The sequence below is a fragment of the Rhinoderma darwinii genome, chromosome 2 (assembly GCF_050947455.1).
Source record: "Rhinoderma darwinii isolate aRhiDar2 chromosome 2, aRhiDar2.hap1, whole genome shotgun sequence".
Taxonomy (NCBI): Eukaryota; Metazoa; Chordata; class Amphibia; order Anura; family Rhinodermatidae; genus Rhinoderma; species Rhinoderma darwinii.
The window spans coordinates 376,531,453-376,549,549 of NC_134688.1; the positions used below are offsets into that span (position 1 = coordinate 376,531,453).

At 39.7% G+C, this 18,097-nt stretch overlaps 1 protein-coding gene across 1 annotated transcript in view; it reads right to left on the reverse strand.

Moving 5' to 3' along the window:
- Positions 1–18,097, reverse strand: part of F5 (coagulation factor V) — an 88,116-nt gene that overhangs the window by 14,163 nt on the left and 55,856 nt on the right. Inside the window, exons 14-19 of the mRNA XM_075853907.1 lie at positions 12,903–13,670; positions 12,343–12,517; positions 10,725–10,961; positions 9,570–9,789; positions 8,428–8,607; positions 4,863–4,979 (exon numbers count right to left, since the gene is read on the reverse strand). Of these exons, the coding sequence (XP_075710022.1) occupies positions 4,863–4,979; positions 8,428–8,607; positions 9,570–9,789; positions 10,725–10,961; positions 12,343–12,517; positions 12,903–13,670 (1,697 nt within the window). The remainder of the gene's footprint in view (positions 1–4,862; positions 4,980–8,427; positions 8,608–9,569; positions 9,790–10,724; positions 10,962–12,342; positions 12,518–12,902; positions 13,671–18,097) is intronic.

Genomic DNA, 18,097 nt, shown 5'->3' on the forward strand with positions numbered 1-18,097 from the left:
TATTGGCCACGGGTACCTTCCCACTTGCTTACGGGAAGGTGCCCGGGCCGTTGAAAAATATAGAACATCTCCTATTACGGCACGGGCAAGCCCATAGAAGTCTATGGTGCTCCCGTAATTACGGGTGGCTACGTGTGTGCACCCATAATTACGGGAGAGTTGCTAGGCGATGTCAGGGGATTCCCCTGTCTGCAGGCCCATGCCTGATTTACATTTTTGAATAAAGAGAAGCAGAGAAAACGGGTCCGTAAAACGTATGACAAAGGATCCGTATTTACGCCAGGATTTACGGGAGGGAAAAAATACGGTCGTGTGCATGGGGCCTTACACACTAATAATCATCATTGTCCTTTGTGCCTCCTTCTATCCCTGATCTAAATACAGGCACTTATCTCCCTCCCCCACCCCTTTCACAGCCTGATAAATGTAAGTCTGCCCACTCCACCTATGTCAGACATCTTGGTACACACAATCAGTCAGAACATTTTCCTCACCTGCTGCTGGATCTGTTCCAAGAAATCCTGTATTAGGCCCTGTTCACATTGAGTTTTTTGCTGGCAGAAGTGTTACCACAGAGGAATAAGGCTTCGTTCACATCTGCGTCAGGACTCCGTTTGTTTCAGTTTGGATTCCATTCATGGGTTCCCCTGACGGAAAGGTCCGATGGAACCCATGAACGGAGCCCCGACGCAGGTGTGAACGAAGCCTTATAAAGAAAAAAAAGAGAAATAAAGAAAAAATGCACAAATGTGTACCCTAGAATAGAGATTTTTCAGCTCAGATCCTTGAGTACCCCAATGTCACAGAGCCATATTACTCAGAGTAAAGAGCAACTAATAAGAGAAGCTTTTTCTCTGGCAACTACAGTAGGGGAATCGTATGGCCAGCCACAGCTTCCACAATTGAAACTGGCTGCTCTGCGTGAGTTTCCCAGCTTAAATTTAGAACGTTTTTCTCCAGATAAGACAACCATTTAAAGAGTATTTACAACCAAACCATAATATTGCCCAAATATTAATAAATCGGAAGTTAGAGCAGCAAAGTTTGGTTTTTATGTTTTGATTACTGAAATAGCAGAATTTTTTTGTTTTGTTGTGGTGGCTAGTTTTGCAAATCAGACAACAGGAAAATGCAGCCATATTGCTTATCACCGTTCCATTGTTATAGATTAAACCCACTGTCAGTTACGGGCAGATACAGTAGTTCCTTGCATGTCTCTGAAAGGCATAACTCCCAACTTTCAAGCATAGCAAAAAGGGACAACCCTTGCAGCACACGTAGCGCGGTAAATATTTTCCCTTTTAAGCCACGCCTCCCCACAGTATAATGCCCCCATACAACCCCCACACAGTATAATGCCCTTATAGCTACCTCCGACAGTATAATACTCCATAGTTCCTCCCACACATTATAATGCCAAATAGATGCCTCCACACAGTATAATGCCCCCATAGCAGCCCCCATTCAGTACAAAGTCAGCACAGATGCCCCCATACAGTATAATTCCCACACACATGCCCCAATACAGTATAATGCCCCATAGCTGCCCCATACAGAATATTGTCCCCATAGCTGCCCCATACAGTATAATGCCCCCATAGATGCCCCCATAGAGTATAATGCCCATAGCTGTCCCATACAGTGTAATGCCCACACAGATGCCCCCATACAGTATAATGCCCCCATAGCTACCCCATACAGTATAATGCCCCATAGCTGCCCCTAATGCCTGTGCCGACATATAAAGTGGCATTGCCCCATAGTGCCACAGTGCCCATGTAGATTGTGCCACACACAGTGCTCATGTAAAAAGAATCACAGTGTCCCCTGTAGATAGTGCCCATATAGTGCCACAGTGACCATTAAGATAGTGCCACACCCCCTTGAATATAGCGCCACCCCCTGTAGATAGTGCTACAATGATGTCACTACAGTGATGTCAGGGGCTCCCTCTAGGAGCGGAGTCACCGGCTGGAGCATCGGCAACGCTCTGGCCGGGGATTCCGCTCCTGGAGGAGCCACTGTCATCACTGTCAATATAGGGACAGTGACGTCAAGGGCTTACCAAAGACAGGAATCCCTGGACAGAAAGCTTGCATTGCTCTGTCTGGAGACTGCATAGTTGAAAGCCTGACTTCGCTGTGAATATATGGACAGTGACGTCAAGGGCATCCCTGGGCTGAGCGCTTAAAGTAAAGCTGTGCCCGGGGAGTCCTTGACAAGTGGACAGTGAATGATGAAGCAGGGAGCTGACGGTTCCTTTCTTCAGCATTGGATTCAACTGTATATGCGTCCTGAGTTTACGGATACAGTTGACACCAGGACATACCACCGGCCGCCCGTAACAGCAGGAAAGCCCGCACCATAGAACAAGCGTGGATCCCGTTCGTGTAACCCCTTAAATGCCACGGCTAATAGAAACTGCAGCATCTAAGCGGTCAAAAAGAGCGCAATCGAGGGGTGCCGATAGTTGGCATGGCAGCCTGGGGGCCCCAGGTCTACCATCTTTGTGCTCCTATTAAGCCCTATATCTATACTGTGTGTGTGTGTGTGTGTGTGTGTATATATATATATATATATATATATATATATATACACACTACCGTTCAAAAGTTTAGGGTTACTTAGAAATGTCCTTATTTTTGCAAGAAAAGCAGTTTTTTTTCAATGAAGATAACATTAAATTAATCAGAAATACACTCTATACATTGTTAATGTGCTAAATGACTATTCTAGCTGCAAACGTCTGGTTTTTAATGCAATATCTACATAGGTGTATAGAGGCCCATTTCCAGCAACCATCACTCCAGTGTTCTAATGGTACATTGTGTTTGCTAACTGTGTTAGAAGGCTAATGGATGATTAGAAAACACTTGAAAACCCTTGTGCAGTCTCAGATATGACTTTTTCTTTGCCACTCTGCCCTGAAGGCCAGCACCGTTCAAAAGTTTGGGGTCACCCAGACAATTTTGTGTTTTCCATGAAAACTCACACTTATATTTATCAAATGAGTTGCAAAATGACTAGAAAATATAGTCAAGACATTGGCAAGGTTAGAAATAATGATTTTTATTTGAAATAATAATTTTCTCCTTCAAACTTTGCTTTCGGCAAAGAATGCTCCATTTGCAGCAATTACAGCATTGCAGACCTTTGGCATTCTAGCTGTTAATTTGCTGAGGTAATCGGGAGAAATTTCACCCCATGCTTCCAGAAGCCCCTCCCACAAGCTGGATTGGCTTGATGGGCACTTCTTGCGTACCATACGGTCAAGCTGCTCCCACAACAGCTCTATGAGGTTGAGATCTGGTGACTGCGCTGGCCACTCCATTACAGATAGAATACCAGCTGCCTGATTCTTCCCTAAATAGTTCTTGCATAATTTGGAGGTGTGCTTTGGGTCATTGTCCTGTTGTAGGATGAAATTGGCTCCAATCAAGCACTGTCCACAGGGTATGGCATGGCGTTGAAAAATGGAGTGATAGCCTTCCTTATTCAAAATCCCTTTTACCTTGTACAAATCTCCCACTTTACCAGCACCAAAGCAACCCCAGACCATCACATTACCTCCACCATGCTTGACAGATGGCGTCAGGCACTCTTCCAGCATCTTTTCAGTTGTTCTGCGTCTCACAAATGTTCTTCTGTGTGATCCAAACACCTCAAACTTCGATTCATCTGTCCATAACACTTTTTTCCAATCTTCCTCTGTCCAATGTCTGTGTGCTTTTGCCCATATTAATCTTTTCCTTTTATTAGCCAGTCTCAGATATGACTTTTTCTTTGCCACTCTGCCCTGAAGGCCAGCATCCCGGAGTCGCCTCTTCACTGTAGACGTTGACACTGGCGTTTTTCGGGTACTATTTAATGAAGCTGCCAGTTGAGGACCTGTGAGGCGTCTATTTCTCAAACTAGAGACTCTAATGTACTTGTCTTGTTGCTCAGTTGAGCAGCAGGGCCTCCCACTTCTCTTTCTACTCTGGTTAGAGCCTGTTTGTGCTGTCCTCTGAAGGGAGTAGTACACACCGTTGTAGGAAATCTTCCGTTTCTTGGCAATTTCTCTCATGGAATAGCCTTCATTTCTAAGAACAAGAATAGACTGTCGAGTTTCACATGAAAGCTCTCTTTTTCTAGCCATTTTGAGAGTTTAATCGAACCCACAAATGTAATGCTCCAGATTCTCAACTAGCTCAAAGGAAGGTCAGTTTTATAGCTCCTCTAAACAGCAAAACTGTTTACAGCGGTGCTAACATAATTGCACAAGGGTTTTCAAGTGTTTTCTAATTATCCATTAGCCTTCTAACACATTTAGCAAACACAATGTACCATTAGAACACTGCAGTGAGGGTTGCTGGAAATGGGCCTCTATACACCTATGCAGATATTGCATTAAAAACCAGACGTTTACAGCTAGAATAGTCATTTAGCACATTAACAATGTATAGAGTGTATTTCTGATTCATTTAATGTTATTTTCATTGAAAAAAACTGTGCTTTTCTTTCAAAAATAAGGAAATTTCTAAGTGACCCTAAACTTTTGAACGGTAGTGTATATGTATTCCAAAATGGAGCTATTAAAAAATACAACTTGTCCTGCAAAAAAAAAGTCCTTATACAGCTATGTAGACAGAAAAATAAAAAAGTTATAGCTCTTTAAATGCGACGATGGAAAAACTAAAAAAATCGCTCGGTCATTAAGGTTTAAAATACCTTCGTTATTAAGGGGTTAAGGCCCATTGAAAACGTTTATTGTGTATGTCAGGAGTTTTCCCGACATACACAATAAATTTAGGGCACAATAGCAATGTGAAGGGGGCCTAAGCCTCTCAATGCTAGCATTGTTTGCTTATTTTTTTATGTACCTGTTTCTGCAACATTGAATATTGTTTGCATTCCTGCTTGCTGATATTCTGCAATTTCGGTATCAAGCAGCCAGATACCTGCCCTTGCTGGCTTCATTTCAACTGTAGCGAATGTACCTTAGAGAACACACAAAATAATATATGAACATGTAAGATTTCACGTTACAATTAAACATTGATATATAAATTATAAACATCATATAAATGTTTGACCTTGGCTGTTCCACTATATGGCCGCCATGTAAGGATGTGGGAGCCCCTCCTAATTATTGAGTTCAGGTGTTTCTGCCACCGACATTGCATATAGGTATATAAAATCAAGCACACAGCCATGCAATTTCCATAGGCAAACACTGAGTAGCACTGAAGCGCTCAGCGACTTGAAAATTCGCACTGTAATATGATGCCACAAAGAAGTTGGTGAAATTTTTGATCGGCTAGATCTGCCCTAGTCAACTGTGTTAAAACTGCTATTAATGTAAAGTGGAAGCGTCTTGGTATAACAACAGCTTAGCCACAAAGCAGTAAGCCATGCAAACTCACAGAGCAGGGCTGGAAAGTCCTGAAACGCGTGGTGCGTAAAAATTCCCTATTACCTGTTGCATCGCTTAATGCAGAGTTCCAAACTGCCTCTGAAAGAGTACTGTGCGTCAGGGGCTTCATTAAATAAGTTTCCACTGTTAACCACCTTAACACAAGCTTTAGATAACCATGTGCAATGACAATCGTTGGCTGAAGCAGTGTAAAGCATGCCACCACTGGACTTTGGAGAAGTAGAAACATGTTCTCTGGAGTGATGAATCACGTTTCACTATTTGTCAGTCTAAAGGACAAATTATCTGGGACTGTTTTTCAGGGTTTGGGCTAGGCTCCTTATTTCCAGTAAAGTGTAAAATTAAAGCTACAGCAAACAAAGACATTTTTGACAATTGTATCCTTCCAACTTTGTGGCAAGAGTATGAGCTGTTATATCCGCTAAAAGGGGGCTTAAAGGGAAGGTGTCATGATTTTATTTTATTTTTATTATATTGCTTTTAATAAAATATAAACAAAAATTTTATTTATTAGTGTTGTCACGTTCTAATTTTTACTGTATTCAAACTTTTACTTCTCTATGGGGGCTGCCATTTTTTTTCATCTCTGTATGTGTCGATTAACGACACATACAGAGATGGAATACGGCACATACAACCCCATAGAGAATGCGAACGGGAGCCGTTCCATTCTCAGATGCGTACACCGTCTGTGTGGGAACGGCGCATGCGCCGCTCCCACACAGACCAAAACGAAGCTCGTTCGCAGAGCGAAATCCGGCGCCATTTTCATGTGGACCGGAAGCCGCTGCTGGACAGTAAGATGTTGACTTCTGGCCGCGGCTTCTGGCCATATGTTCAGGCGCAAAGAATAGGAGCGTAGACCAGCGGAGGCGGCGGCGGCGGTGGTGGCAGGTAATTTATGTTTGTGTATGTGATGTGTGTATTATGTTCGTGTGATACTGTCTGCTGAGCCCTGTATCTAATCCTCCTACACTGTGCAGTCGCTCAGAAAATGGCGGCACACAGTGTAGGAGGTTTGAAGATTTAAACCCTGCCTTCTCCTGGCACTAGCCAGAAGAAGGGAGGGGGGATTGTGTGAGCACACTAGAGGAGAGTGTGTCCACCCCAAAATTGCATCATAAATCAATGAGGTTGCTTTACCACAGTGACCATGCTGCAATTTTGGGAACTGCTCCCTCTAGTGCCCAGCACATGGAAATGTTATAAATTAGAATCTAATTTATAATATTTCTTGACTTGTGAAAAAATTAAAAAAATTAAAACAATGTGTAACACTCAAATACTAATTGTTTAACTGAAAAAAATAAAAAATTTCTAGCGACACATTCCCTTTAACTCCATATTAATGCCCATGGTTTTGAAATCCGATGTCCAACAAGCTCATATAGATGTGGTCGTCAGGTATCCTCATACTTTTGGATATAAAAGTTATATAAATGGCGGAGTTTGGCTGATCATATACTAAAGGCTAGAAGGAAGGAAGAGTTAAATTAGATCTAATGGTGACTTGGAGAGGCAGAATTGTGCCAGTGGTTAATACAGTACCTCGGAGTAACATAAAGCAAGAGGATCAGCACCAATCAACAAGGTTATACGAATGTGCTTGAAGTTCCCTTATTTGACAACCCCTTTTTCAATTTAAGCGGGCTTTGCAATTAGCTGATGACCACGGGTCTGGCTTTAGAAACCCTTGGCGATCAACTATTATTACTGGGGAAAATCTACTAGCGACCATACATTAAGAGGGGACATTTATAGGGGAAATGTAGTATTATATGGACATTGAAATGAATGACTGACCATGTAACACATGGACAGGCTTGTTTGCCAGATTGAGAACAGTTGATCGTAAATTACATATAGTTCAGTGAAGAAGAGCAGGAGGCTTTGGTTAATTTGGATTCCAACTAAGGTAATGTATTGCATGTCATAAAGAAGACAAGCTGTATGACGGGCAAGCTTTGATAGTCAAGACTTTCTTGGTTGAAGCATACAGAGGCGTACCTACCATAGAGGTAGACCCCAGAGTCGCCACTGCTATGATGTCCATGGCGAGATGGGGGCCTGGCACTAAACTGCATCTCCTGCTTTATAGCGTTTTCCTAGAGCCTCTTCTAGTTGTAGTTCACTGCATAAAGATTTTTACAGCTCCCATTGAAATCAATAGTAGCTGCAGACATCCAATTGCAGAGCTCTCAGCAGTGGTGGCTGCAGATCTGTTAGGAAATTACGGTAGTCGTTAAAGGCTATGTACACCATTGGAAGGAAATGTAAAAAAAATGTGTCATTTATTTTTAATCATCTTTTAAATTGACTTTTGTTTAAAAATAAATAAATAAATAAATAAAAATTATAATCTAATATCGATCACCGTAAAAAGTCAATTTTTAAAAAAAAATAAAAGTCAATTTGAAAGTTGCTTAATAAAACATAACACATTGGTTTAAAAAAGAAAAAAAAAAGTTCCTTCCAAAGTTGTACATAGCCTTTAACTTATTAAAAAAGCTTGTTGGAGTTCAAAGTGGGGGGCATTCTAAATTTTGCTATAAGGCCCTATCATTTCTGTAAATGCTCTTGGGTATAAAGCAAAAAAGAAATCATAATAAAACATAAGGCTGGAATAGAAGACATTGGTTAATTAAAGACTGGTGATATAAATACGCTAAAGGTCCCATTACACGGCCTGATATGGGCCGTGAAAACGAGCGCCAATCAATGACAAAGTTCGTTGATCGGCGCTCATCTGCTCCTTTCACAAGGAGCTATGATCAGTTATGTATGGAGATAAGCGATTATTACTATATTCGCTCATCCTCATTCTTTTCTATCATGTCGGCAGCACATTTATTGCTGCATAAACGAGCAGATCAGCCGATGAACAAGCATTTCCCCGTTTACACAGGGCACTGATCGGGAACAAGCGTTTATATGAACGCTCGTTTTCTCGATCATTGGTCCGTTTAAAGGGCCTTTACATAAAAATTCTAAAGATATTACATTTTGCTTACCAGGCATCAGGGTGTAAGTTGGATGCTGAAATTCAGTCTTTATTCTTTCCGTCATCGTTTGACCATGAAAATTAACCACGTGGATATCTTTTGGTCCTCCCATGTTCAACATGTGCCATCTCACTAGTTCATTTTGGTACATATTGAAGCCTTGAAGGTTGTATATAATTCCATTTATGGCTAGAAATTAACAGAGAAGGTGAAAATATGAAATATATTATTTGTTAAAGCAATATTCTACTGATGCATTAGTTATTTTTGGAAATCCTGAATTAATATCTTTTAGCAATTATCACCTATCCATGGGATATATATATATTTATTTATTTATGTATTTATTTTTTTTGCATCTTTACAGTACAAGAGTCCTAACTTCTTTATTTTTCCACCAACATAGCTATGTGATGGCTTGTTTTTTTTTTGTGCTTTTTTTTGCAGGATGAATAAGAGGATGAATAAGAGTTTTCAGTGGCATCCTTTGAGGTTACATATGACTTATTAAAGGTGTTTTCCATGGTTTTTTTTTCTAACTAGAATTTTATTTATAAAGAATAAAAGGGATTTCCATTATATGTTTTAAAAAATATGCCTTCTCTTTCTACGGCCCCTGCTAACCTGAGTACTGCTGCATGTAAACATTGCAGCAGTGTTCTGGTCTGCACATGCCCTCCACACTCTCTGTGCAATGTATGGGAAACCCATACCCATGGATTTGCTACTGACCTTGGCATTTAATGGGTTATCTTTGATCATGGCCTTTACAGTGGGATGTTGGCTGTATGGTTTAGAAGGCACCCACTAATGATGGCTCGGGTACAGCTCCTGTGCCCGCACCATCACTATCCTGTAATAGTACATTGGTAACCTGCTTACCGCAACAGCGCGGTGGGTTTAGTGACAATAGAAAAACTGTATGAGTTAGTTAATCAGCTTCTCGCTAAAGTAGCTCTAAAAAATCCTTAAATCTATATCTAAACACTTGTATATCCTGGGATAGTGGCATTCAGAGTAAATTATGCAGAAGTTCCTCAGTGTGTTATGACCATACAATTTATATACCATGTGAAGCAGCATGGTTGAATTCCACTATACTGTATATTCACTTTATGGTATGTATTCTTCCATGCCCTGATCCATCTCACCAGGAAAGGTATGACATTTCATTTCATTTGATGATTTTTCCGTTACGTCTGTACACTTTTCCTTTGAGTTCTTGTCAAAGTACAAGCTTTTTTCTTCTTCAAAACTCATGAATAGCAACATAAATTCACGTGCATCCAGTGGGCGGTTGTTTTGCTTATTAAGAGTTCCAGCTCTGCAGATAATCAGGGGGCCAATAAGGCCTGAATGAATGTCTTTCTCCTATTAAAGAAGCAGTGGAAAGATTAATATACTATACTGTTGGTTGATGGTCCGCTATCACTCAGCGTTCAAGGAATAGCTTTGATTTCTCAGGTTTGGTCTATAAACATACGTATATGATAATAGCATTAATAATGCTCATTATCTAGCAATATTTTCTACTTGTGTAACTACCAGGACATCAGGCAAGCAGCTGCTATGGGGCCAACAAATAAGGAGGCCCATCCTCACACAGTGGTAAATTGCAGTAAGTGATGACTATAGAAGGGGGGGGGGGGGCATGGAATATTGAATAGCTTGTGCTTTATCCCTCTTGAATCACTTTGTGCGTTATGTTCTGAGATAATGATTGTGTGCATTATACTTGCATACTGATAACGTTATTTGTATTTTTAGGTGCTGTGGTACATGTTTGTGTGTGTTATCCCTGTGTTATATCTTTGGGCATATTATCCCTTTACTGTGACTTTACTGTGTGCATTAATCTTGAGCTTTGACATCACTGTGTGCATTACTCCAGTACTGTGATATCAATATTTGTACGATTCCTGTGCTGTAACTTCACTGATTAGATTATTCTTACACTGTGACATCACTGTGTGAATTAGTTCTAGGTTGTAACATCACTGTGGGTCATATAACTGTACTTTGACATTACGGTGTGCATTATCCCACTTACTTTGCTGTAAAGTTAATTATCCCTTTACTGTGACATTACCATATGTATCATCTATATGCTATGACATCACTATGTGCACAATCCCGTCACTGTGACATAATTTGTCACCCCTGCCCATTAGAAAAAGACAATGCTGGTCATGGCAGTGTGGGGCCCCACAAGTTTTGAGCCTCATGGTTATTTGTTATGACCCTGGATAGTCTTTGATATGAGAGTACTAGCTATATGTTAGTTGCAAATCATTTACATGCCTTACCGGGTTAACACCTGAGTGATAAGTCCATGATTTGCATGCAGAACCTTCTGGCTCAGGTCCTGACTGCTTTGTTGCAAACCACACATAGACATAGGATTCCTTCGGCTTCACAACATCATCTTTCTTCAGCCAGTCCGAAGTTTCATCATCATACTTGTAGCCCTCTGATGACTTTTCATAAGACACACCATGCGCATGAATAGAGTATGGCTGTGATGCTAGATTTTTAAACGTCACCTACAAGCACAACACATATAAAACACTACAGTGTGATTCATTAGGAGGGAATATACCTAACATTATGTAGAGTTTTGCTTATTCCACACAAGGATCAAGCATGCTACCATTTCAGAAGTTTAGAACAAATTTTGTTTATTATATTTACTGCTGCAGAAAACAGCAGAGGGAAAAAAAAACATACTCCCCTCTCCTGGCGCTCCCATAGCGGCGCATCCCTTCTCCCACGGCTGGTCTCTGTATAGCCAGCCAAATGGAATGACATTTGTCCCATGTGACCACTGCAGCCTGTGATTGGCTGCAGCAGTCACGTAGGACGAAATGTCATCACAGGAAGCCAACATCACAGAGACCAGCCGGGGAGCAGGGATGTGTCACTACTGTAGTGCCAGGGAAGGGAAGTAAGTTTTTTTTTTTATTTTAAATTTAAAATAGTGGGAGATTTCTACTTGCGTTTTTTTGCTACAGATACGCAGCTATTCTGCAGCAAAAAATTCAATATTTGCCATTTGTTGTAGATTTTCACTTCTCCATTGAACTCAATGGGGAAAATCTGCAACAAACAGTTCCGCAGCATAAATTGACATGCCACAGATTTAAGAATTCGCATGGCAGTTCAATTTCTGCATTGAAATTTTTCTGCTACTATAATACGCTAAAACCGCAAATGTGGACAGAAAATCTGCAGAAATTCCACTGTGTGTAAACGTAGCCTTACTCTAACGCACGCATTGACATATATACATGTGATTATAAACAAGAACGCAAGTAGTTAATGTGTGCTTATTACTTTTATAATTGAATAATTCATTTTTAAAAATGTGTAATGCTAAAACTGAACTTCCCTAGTAGTTACCAACTTACATTCATTTAAATACTAAACAGGATGTTTTCAATTATTACCTTTATTATGTTGCACATTCCTTAAAGTGTACCTATTATCTAGTTGTTGTTTTTTTTTGCCAACCAAATAGGTCCAACTTTACTGTATGTGCTCATTAATTGTACAATATATGTTTATAGGGGTCTTCTTTCGTTCCAAATCCTCTGTTCCCTTTACATAGTGGAAGAGTTCAATTATAAAAATGTGGTGGCCTGCAGCCACCACTGGAGGGAGCTTACTGCTTTAGTTCAATTGGTTGGTTTGTATAAATCTGTATTCAGTAAGTTCCCCCTAGTGGCTGCTGTATGAAGATAGAATTGTATAATTTATTTATATTACTCTGTGAAAGGAATATGGGGATTTGAAGTCTGTATATAACATACAGAATTTTGTTGTTTCTGTGCTATTTTCTAAACACTAATACTAAGGATTAAATGATTCATCTTGAAGCCAATATTCTACTATAGTTATAACATAAATATGGATTTGATGCCTTACCTGGATAACATCATCAACTTCAGCTCTAATTACAGGTCCCAGTATGCCAAGATGTTCTTCATATTCACCTTCTACATCACGTTTTGTAAAAGTATTGTCGAGGTACTGTCGATATACAACTTTTGTGTACACGGTCTGTCTTGATTCACCAATAGGTTTTTCATATGCTTGGTTCCTATGGGAAAAACAAACTGATTTACTTGATTCTCTGTACATTGACCATTGAGAAATAGAAAAAGTCCAACTCCACCAAGTGCTCTAAGAGTGTTTCCTAACTCCAGTCCTGAAGTACCCCCAAAAGGACATGATTTGAGGATATCCCATAAAGAGAACGCCTATGTTTAATCTTCGTTAAATCCTGAAAACATTAACTATTGGGTATACTTGAGGACTGGAGTTGAGAAACATTGCACTGAGACACTGAGTAGCGAACATTATATTCTATTATATCTGGTCCTGCACTTGTAAATCGAGAGGAACAATAGCCAATACAAATCTAAAATTCACATATTTATAGCAAGTAAATTATAATTGAGAAGTAATACAACAGAGAAATGTACCTCCTTGAGCCTCCTGTGTAGTCCCACTGCACTTCCTCAGCCGCAATATAGTAATTCCTTTTTGTTCCTCTCGAGGTTCGCAGGAAATGTTCTACTATCCTATCTGGGTTAGTATAACGGTTCACATCATCCTCTGTCTCTATTTTATATGGCTCTTCGTATATAATATATTGAGGTTTCCTTTTCCCTTCATCAGTTAAGAAGCCGGCTCCATGTCCATACTCTGCATAATCACCTTCCACTCCTCTGGATATTCCAATGAAAATTTCCGATTTGCGATCATTGGGATTGTATCCTCTGGGTTTTAGATTTCTGGGATTATGACCCCTTGGACTAAACCCTCTTGGAGTAAATGTCCCATTCGCTTCATCACCAAGTAAAGAATTATTTAGAGCCATGAGTTTATAATACAAGGTCCCATTTTTCATATAGTCGTGTTCATTGGTTTTGCTGTTGTTTACTGCAGTCCTTTTTCCCACTGTCCTTTTTCTTATGAGATATTTAACAACCGATGTTTGGTTTGTATTTTGGTCAATTTGAAACGTTTTCATCCTTCTGTAATAAACCTTTTTTTTAGCTTTAAGATTGTTATTGTTGTCTTTTTCTACTGTCCCGTTACTTGTAGTTGGAAGCGTTTGATTTTGAAGCTCCTCAAGATTATTTTCAACATTTTCATTTGATGTCAAGTTTTCATTCACTTTAGTGTCTGTTTCATCACTTTGTTCCTCAAGAAATATATTTTTGATGATTTCTTCAAATATATTAGCGCTGAAGAAGAAAAAGTATTATGGTGAGTTAACTTAGAGAACAAGTAAATATTTTGTGGTGTTCCATATAGAAAACATTCCCAGCTGGAAGATCATAGTTGTCTTCTAATTTCATCCTGTGTTATTCCTCTTTTATAAATGATTGTAGACATATTTGATGCTCACACAATGGCCCCTCATCGTAGTAAAAGAACATAGGAACAGGGGACCTACTGAAAACCCTGATAGAATAAATGGAACTATTTTATAATTTTAAAGCCCCCATTCTCTTGTATCATTCAGTAAATTGTCTGTTCCTGTACCATTCTTTACAATTCTGCTTATGAACATCAAGAATACGTAAAGGTGTTACCCTCTTATAATTTTACAAATTATTAGTGTAATGAAATCACACTAGGTGTACACCACCAATTGAATAGTATATAAGAAAAAGGGGGAGAAGAGATAGAGGGAAAGTAGTGTGATCGTATTGAATTGAAAAAATAATAAATACTTTATTAACCATTTATCAATAAAGTATTTATTTATAATTTTTTCAATTCAATACGATCACACTACTTTCCCTCTATCCATTCTCCCCCTTTTTCATATATGCTTATGAACATCCAAGTTTAAGATTAAGAATTATGAACATCAAAGTTTTGCCAAAAAGAGGAATATGGATTAGTGAGTACAAAACATTGAAAGGGAATTGCTAAATTGACCTACTTAAAAATGTGTAGAAATGCAACTACTACCTATACCTGAGGAAGGCAGAATATCTCTCAAAACATTTATATATATATATACATTACCATTCGAAAGTTTGGGGTCACCCAGACAATTTTGTGTTTTCCATGAAAACTCACACTTATATTTATCAAATGAGTTGCAAAATGACTAGAAAATATAGTCAAGACATTGACAAGGTTAGAAATAATGATTTTTATTTTAAATAATAATTTTCTCCTTCAAACTTTGCTTTCGTCATAGAATGCTCCATTTGCAGCAATTACAGCATTGCAGACCTTTGGCATTCTAGCTGTTAATTTTCTGAGGTAATCGGGAGAAATTTCACCCCATGTTTCCAGAAGCCCCTCCCACAAGTTGGATTGGCTTGATGGGCACTTCTTGCGTACCATACGGTCAAGCTGCTCCCACAACAGCTCTATGGGGTTGAGATCTGGTGACTGCGCTGGCCACTCCATTACAGATAGAATACCATCTGCCTGCTTCTTCCCTAAATAGTTCTTGCATAATTTGGAGGTGTGCTTTGGGTCATTGTCCTGTTGTAGGATGAAATTGGCTCCAATCAAGCGCTGTCCACAGGGTATGGCATGGCGTTGCAAAATGGAGTGATGGCCTTCCTTATTCAAAATCCCTTTTACCTTGTACAAATCTCCCACTTTACCAGCACGAAAGCAACCCCAGACCATCACATTACCTCCACCATGCTTGACAGATGGCGTCAGGCACTCTTCCAGCATCTTTTCAGTTGTTCTGCGTCTCACAAATGTTCTTCTGTGTGATCCAAACACCTCAAACTTCGATTCGTCTGTTCATAACACTTTTTTCCAATCTTCCTCTGTCCAATATCTGTGTGCTTTTGCCCATATTAAACTTTTCCTTTTATTAGCTAGTCTCAGATATGGCTTTTTCTTTGCCACTCTGCCCTTAAGGCCAGCGTCCCAGGAGTCGCCTCTTCACTGTAGACGTTGACACTGGCGTTTTGCGGGTACTATTTAATGAAGCTGCCAGTTGAGGACCTGTGAGGCGTCTATTTCTCAAACTAGAGACTCTAATGTACTTGTCCTGTTGCTCAGTTGTGCAGCGGGGCCTCCCACTTCTCTTTCTACTCTGGTTAGAGCCTGTTTGTGCTGTCCTCTGAAGGGAGTAGTACACACCGTTGTAAGAAATCTTCAGTTTCTTGGCAATTTCTCGCATGGAATAGCCTTCATTTCTAAGAACAAGAATAGACTGTCGAGTTTCACATGAAAGCTCTCTTTTTCTAGCCATTTTGAGAGTTTAATCGAACCCACAAATGTAATGCTGCAGATTCTCAACTAGCTCAAAGGAAGGTCAGTTTTATAGCTCCTCTAAACAGCAAAACGGTTTACAGCGGTGCTAACATGATTGCACAAGCGTTATCAAGTGTTTTCTAATCATCCATTAGCCTTCTAACACAGTTAGCAAACACAATGTACCATTAGAACACTGGAGTGATGGTTTCTGGAAATGGGCCTCTATACACCTATGTAGATATTGCATTAAAAACCAGACGTTTGCCGCTAGAATAGTCATTTAGCACATTAACAATGTATAGAGTGTATTTCTGATTAATTTAATGTTATCTTCATTGAAAAAAACTGTGCTTTTCCTTCAAAAATAAGGAAATTTCTAAGTGACCCTAAACTTTTGAATGGTAGTATATATATATATATATATATATATATATATATATATTGTAGCAGTGCAGCTACTGGACAGTGCAGAAACTGTCAGGTTTTAAGCAACCAGGGAGCATGTACAGCAGAGAGGGTTTTCTCTGCTGTTGCTTGGGTGTAAAGCCCGGATTAGGGCCTGGTTTGCTAGAGTGTGAAGGAGAAGGACGGGCTTTCACTCCATACAGACAGTCCATGTCTTGGGCTGTCTGATGAGCCTAGGTAGGCTTCACCTGAGACGGCTCTTTAATTCAGGTGTGTGCAGTTCACACAGGGCTCTCAGTCTGGGGAAGACAGGCATGCTAGCCTGTGAGAGTCAACAACGTGTAAGGTAAAACTGCCTATGTTTTTGAGGTGCTGGGCACAAGGCTCAGTGTCTCGTAGTGAGGGACACTGAATGTGTTAGTTAGAGACTGGACGGCCTAGGGTTTATTTTGTATGTTTATTGTTGTAACACTGATTGCTGTGGTGAAGACAATAAAGCTAGCTGCGGCTGGTTTAAACCTTTTATTCAAGGAGTTGGAGTGAACTTTCTATATGTGTCAACCATCTCACCCGGGAGATGGCGATCCTGTGAGTTAAATTTACCCCAAGTTGTCACAATATATATATACATATATATATACTATATATATATATATATATATATATATATATACACACACACACACACATATATATATGTGTATATATATATATATATATATATATATACACGCGCATATATATATATATATATATATATATATACACACATGCATATATATGTATATATATATATATATATATATATATATATACACACACACTACCGTTCAAAAGTTTAGAATCACTTAGAAATTTCCTTATTTTTGAAAGAAAAGCACAGTTTTTTTCAATGACGATAACATTAAATTAATCCGAAATACACAATATACATTGTTAATGTGCTAAATGACTATTCTAGCTGCAAACGTCTGGTTTTTAATGCAAGATCTACATAGGTGTATAGAAGCCCATTTCCAGCAACCATCACTCCAGTGTTCTAATGGTACATTGTGTTTGCTAACTGTGTTAGAAGGCTAATGGATGATTAGAACACACTTGAAAACCCTTGTGCAATTATGTTAGCACCGCTGTAAACAGTTTTGCTGTTTAGAGGAGCTATAAAACGGACCTTCCTTTGAGCTAGTTGAGAATCTGGAGCATTACATTTGTGGGTTCGATTAAACTCTCAAAATGGCTAGAAAAAGAGAGCTTTCATGTGAAACTCGACAGTCTATTCTTGTTCTTAGAAATGAAGGCTATTCCATGCGAGAAATTACCAAGAAACTGAAGATTTCCTACAACGGTGTGTACTACTCCCTTTAGAGGACAGCACAAACAGGCTCTAACCAGAGTAGAAAGAGAAGTGGGAGGCCCCGCTGCACAACTGAGCAACAAGACAAGTACATTAGAGTCTCTAGTTTGAGAAATAGACGCCTCACAGGTCCTCAACTGGCAGCTTCATTAAATAGTACCCGCAAAACGCCATTGTCAACGTCTACAGTGAAGAGGCGACTCCGGGATGCTGGCCTTCAGGGCAGAGTGGCAAAGAAAAAGCCATATCTGAGACTGGCTAATAAAAGGAAAAGATTAATATTGGCAAAAGCACACAGACATTGGACAGAGGAAGATTGGAAAAAAGTGTTATGGACAGACGAATCGAAGTTTGAGGTGTTTGGATCACACAGAAGAACATTTGTGAGACGCAGAACAACTGAAAAGATGCTGGAAGAGTGCCTGACGCCATCTGTCAAGCATGGTGGAGGTAATGTGATGGTCTGGGGTTGCTTTGGTGCTGGTAAAGTGGGAGATTTGTACAAGGTAAAAGGGATTTTGAATAAGGAAGGCTATCACTCCATTTTGCAACGCCATGCCATACCCTGTGGACAGCGCTTGATTGGAGCCAATTTCATCCTACAACAGGACAATGACCCAAAGCACACCTCCAAATTATGCAAGAACTATTTAGGGAAGAAGCAGGCAG